The sequence below is a fragment of the Cucurbita moschata genome, unplaced genomic scaffold (genome assembly GCF_002738365.1).
Source record: "Cucurbita moschata cultivar Rifu unplaced genomic scaffold, Cmos_1.0 Cmo_Scf00086, whole genome shotgun sequence".
In the NCBI taxonomy this organism is placed as follows: domain Eukaryota; kingdom Viridiplantae; phylum Streptophyta; class Magnoliopsida; order Cucurbitales; family Cucurbitaceae; genus Cucurbita; species Cucurbita moschata.
Window position 1 is genome coordinate 675602 of NW_019268602.1, and position 5117 is coordinate 680718.

Sequence of the window (5117 nt, forward strand, 5' to 3'; positions counted from 1 at the left end):
TTTTTTTTTTTTTTTTTTTTTCTTTTTCTTTTTCTTTTTCTTTTTTATAGGAAAAATGTGTTTCTTTTTCATAAATTTGATAATCTTAATTCTAAATTTTTTTAATTTAAATATTCTCAAAAAATTGGATGCCTCTTAAAAACTTCCATTATATTAATCATAAGACCATGGTTGAGCACATAAATAAATGGTGTTTGGAAACAAGGGGAAATAGCTGAGATTATAACTATAAATTAAGGTTATAATATATATTTGAATTAATATAATGAAATCAAGTTCCTCTTGCCAGCATCTCTTGAAGCCTCTTGAAAGATTCAAGCTTTTGCATGCGTATTTGTTTCCGGAACCTCTTTATGAACAAGTCTGCCGCCTCATCGATCTCTTCCTCCAGCTTGAACTCCTCTCCTTCTTCCTTGGAGTTCCTCATCATGTCAATAATCGAGCCACCAGCAGCCTGCAGCTTCGCATCGTCGATGTCATAGTCATCCTCTTCGTCAAACAGAGAGTGTGTCAGGTCAGGATACTTGTCATCCTCTTCCTCAGCCTTGGCTGCCATCGCCAAGCTCGCACTGGATTGATACTGGCTTGCTTGTGCGGCAGCGGCGTCATAGAGGACAATGGCCATGCTGTGGTTGTCTTGGGTGTCGTCGTCGTCGCAGTCGCCGTGGTGTTGGCCGAGAATGGTGTGGATCTTGTTAGAGAGGGAAGTGACGAGAAGTTTTTTGGTCTTGAGCATGGAGAGCATGAGGAGACGAGGTTTGGTGGGGCTGAATTTGGAGTTGATGGCCATGGACTTGGCCTTAGCTATGGCACCCAAAATGGAAGTGATTTTCTTCAACAGAAGGGACGCCTTGTTCTTCATCTTTGAGAAGAGTTGTGAGTGAGTGTGGCAGGAGAGAATTGCATGAACGTGTAATGCGTATATATGGGGAAATAGGGAAAGGAAAAGCAAAAGCAAAACCTTTTGTCCGCAGCACATGAGTGATTTGCGCGGTGAAAGAGAGCTTAAACTAAATGCTCATCAATCAAATGAGTTGTAGTTTGGAGTTGCCAACTTTGTCCCAACACAAATACTCTTGGCTATTACAAAAGCTACACTTGTCTACCATAACCTTACTTTTTTTATATGGTTTATTGTACAAAGCGTTCATTCATGCACAAAGAAGTGGGCATGCAATTGCAGGGAGGCCTCTTTTTCTATTGCCTTTATGTGAAAAGTGTGCGAAATCTACACATGATGGTCGGTGGCAGCTTTAATTGCATTGATTTGTTTGATTTCTCTTCACATCTCAAATAAATAATGGAAGTTTTAGTTGTTGAGCTTGGTTAGTTCGTATTATCCACCAAATGGGTGCACCATGGATAGTATTTAGAATCAAATTAGAAAAAGAGAAGAAATAAAGTGGAAGAGAAAAGTTTGATTTCTTCCTTAGCTGCTAAGCTAAGCTTTTGACCTTAGTGGAAGCATGACAGAAAGATTTTTAAGCTCCAAGAAAAAGGAATAAAAGAAAAGTTATAAAAAATATATTTTAGTCTTCAACGGAGATGTGCGCGTCTATAATATACTAGATTCCCTACTTTTAAATCCTAAATTAATTAACAAACTTCTGCTTTTGAAGTTACACTCAGTGGTTGTTAATGCACACCAAGACAAATAGAAACAGCTAGTTTACATTTAGTGGTTGTTGGTGTGGTACTTGCCACACACTCAGATGCATAGTCAAAGAGGAAAGAAGTATATCAATCTAAAAATTTGAGGAATGGGTAGAAGTTGTACCTTCAATGGAGTTGTAATGAGGTATTTATGTGAGGATGACTAAGGTTTCTCTCTTTTCAAAGTAAGGTTGGGTCGAGAATGAGTTAAACTTCCATACTAAATCAAACTTTGTTAACACAAAAATGTATTTCGGAACAAAATGTGTCAAACTATAAACTAGCCATTTGTGCTGCAAACTAGCTTAAATATGCCTCAAAGACATTTTATGACCTTAAGAAGAAAAAAAAAAGAAAAAAAAAAGACTAAACCAACACTCGTTTTACAACCTTAACGAACAAACATGCCTAAAGGAAACTATAGACATTATAGGAAATATACTTTACATGTCAACTAGACCTTCAACACGATACCGTGATCCATCCAAGAAAATAAACAAAAATTTGATCGTAGCTCAACTTTTTTCTTCACTATGTGCTTTCAATTTTGAGTTTACGGGTTTCTTGCTTTTATTGGGTACTCAGTGACCTATATAATCAAAATCGAACCAGTTCGGTTAAGTTCAAACTGTCTTCATCAGTTTCAGTCTCCATAACCAATAGATGAAAAAAAGTGATCAATTTATTGTGTTCAATCAAAAATTGAAGTTTTACAATCCTAGATGATCTCAATGACACTGAAAAGAGAGGGAGTTATCCATAAAGACCTTTCCTTGAAGAAAATTTCAGTTTCAATAAAAAACATGACTGAAGATAAACATCTTATAGCTTCCCATAATATATATATAAAGTCAGAGTGGCTATAATAATCCAATTCTATAGTTTATTCTATAAATCTAGATATAATTAGTTTGTGGATTATAAGGAGAATTGGTAAGGAACAACGGTATAGAGGCATCAGTCTATAATGATATTGTCTATGTGTATCCGTTGGGCCTTTCTCCGCTCTTTGCTGATCTCTTCTGCAAGTCGGCGTCATGATGTTGAAATGCAGCATCCAGAGCCTATAAACATGCATCACACACGCATATGCTCATTTTTCCATCCACCAACCTTACTCTATGGATAACAACAGAAAGAAAAGGTGCAAAAACAAGTACAAATTTCAGATGAGAACACGCTACGGACCTGATGCATTGGGCGAACTAGAAGAGATACTTGGTGGCGGAAATCTGCCTGCACGGTTTCCTTGATCTCCTATTTTCAATGAAAGTGGTGTCGTAAAACTATAATGATGCAAATTAATTAATCTATAGACAAGAGAATGGCAAAACCTACAGAAACGAACCTAACTTTAAAAGAGAATTTGAGTCAAACCACCAACAGAAGAATATTTGAAACGTAATATTAAAAAGGATAACATTACGTATCTCAAATAGACATAATAAATTATCAGATTTTATTGAGAAGTCATTTCAAGAAAAGAAAAACAATTTAGTTGAGGAGGAGACATTCAAAGAAGAAAAATACATTCAAGCTCAGACCATCTCGTTCCTGCAAATAATTTGCTAACTACCTACCTTATTTTTAATATTTTTTTTATATATAACAAGATCTAAAGTTGGAAAAAGAAAAATCAAGAGCGAGAAGAAAGAAATTTCACAAAACACTCCATATAAGTAACAACATTAAGCTAGCAGCCACAGATTAAAATAGTTTAAGATCGTGGCAAATATATATAGAGAGAGACCATATAACTGAATGTTCTGTTCAAAACATAAAAGATTGGGGGACGTTGGGCAGTCTTGTACCTCTAATTGTCGATAGATTTTTGACATGGCATCCTTTAATCTGCTCACCTGCATGGCAGTTAACACAACCAACTAAGAGTGCAGGCGATCCATACTAAATATGCAATATATAGCCAGTATAAATCATTTGATATGAGTTTTACTGTGATAAAATATACATCCTAGATTTTTTTCATTTATAAGAACAACGAATTCATGGTGACTACAAGCACATCAAATATTTTCCCCTCCTGGCAGAGAACAATCTATACCACATCTTAGCAGCAAGTAGCTTTCGGGCATATCAGTCTCCTAAGTGGACCAAGTTCCTTCTCAGATTTAAGTTTCAGCTTTTAAGAGTCCTTTCCTATGCAAAAATCTTCTTTAATTTGTCTGATTTTCCAAGCACGCAAGGGGGTCCTATCTTGTTTTCTTGTTCATTTGACAATTAAATCTAGTTGGATATTGGTGTTACAACTTGCATCTAATACAAATTTACAGAAGCTTCTTAAGAGAAAGAACCGTGAACGTCAACAACCCTTACAAACAAGTGTTCTTAACATATAGGCGTGTATGCGGTTTGGCTTGGCTCAGTTTGAGTTCTGAGCCAACGCGAAGCCACAAAAAATGAGAAAGAAAAAGAAGAAAAAAAAACCAAACTGAACCACCCATGGTGCATCACCGAACCAGTCCGAACTGATTAAGAGACAGGTCATTCAATTCAAGTTTTCCAGTTCGATGATTAGAGGCAGACATCATGAGAAGGGATGTGTGAATGGGCTCATTTACGTCGTTAGCCCACTAGTAGACCGCATGTCAGGTGTCACAATCATGCTTGTTCAAGGCTTGTTGCCTGTGGCTGCATGTCGGACCCGGTAATGCTTGTCTAGGACGTATTGTCCATGGTCACATGTCTGTTCCAAACCCCTTTTACTTGCTTTTATGTTAGATAGACCTTTATTATTATTGTCGTATCAATACTTGAGTGTATAACTGGTCACCAAAATCATGTCTACACTCGTTAAGGCTAAAATGTCCCAAAATGTACTATATGAGGATGTGATTAGTTGTCAATTCTTCCTACCTGGGTTATATATGCTATCAAAGGCATTGTTGTTGCCTACTTACTTTTAGCTTATAACATTGCTTTCTTTAAAATGTTTTTAACGTATTTTTCTTGCACACGTTTTCTATACATTTCTCTCAAACGTGACCCGAGAGCCGATATTGTTCGCAAAGTACGAATTTTACACGGATGACTTGTTCGTTGGTTTAGAACAAGTGCCACAAAATCATTGTTCCGTTGCCGCAAGAGTGCGATTGTGACACCAGGCCCTACATATGCTCGTGGATGTATAATAATCACAAACTTTTGGGGCAGATGGGCTTGAACGCACATCATGGTACATACAATGTTGTAGTTCAAGCCAAATAAAGCGCTTTAGTTATTTGGTAAGGAATTGATTCTTAATATATATCTATTACCAGCCGACTCGGGCTACAAGCAACCTGATCATGCCAAACTCAAAACCAACTAAATTTGGTCAGAACCAGTCTGAATCTGAACCGTCTGATTTTTTTCGGTCGCTTAAGCAGTATTTTTTATTTTACTGGTTTTACAGTTCTTCTTCTTCTTCTTCTTCTTCTTCCTTTTTTTTTTTTTTTTTTTTTTTT

At 36.6% G+C, this 5117-nt stretch overlaps 2 protein-coding genes across 2 annotated transcripts in view; both read right to left on the reverse strand.

The window, feature by feature from the left end:
* Positions 1-271: 271 nt before the first annotated feature.
* LOC111439137 lies at positions 272-862 on the reverse strand. The gene has a single exon (XM_023076878.1). It carries the CDS (start codon positions 860-862, stop codon positions 272-274), a length of 591 nt encoding a protein of 196 aa, XP_022932646.1.
* Positions 863-2385: 1523 nt separating this feature from the next.
* Positions 2386-5117, reverse strand: part of LOC111439158 (probable RNA polymerase II transcription factor B subunit 1-1) — a 19891-nt gene continuing 17159 nt past the window's right edge. The window contains exons 19-21 of the mRNA XM_023076916.1: positions 3465-3512; positions 2842-2910; positions 2386-2717 (exon numbers count right to left, since the gene is read on the reverse strand). Of these exons, the coding sequence (XP_022932684.1) occupies positions 2631-2717; positions 2842-2910; positions 3465-3512 (204 nt within the window). The 3' untranslated portion in view covers positions 2386-2630. The remainder of the gene's footprint in view (positions 2718-2841; positions 2911-3464; positions 3513-5117) is intronic.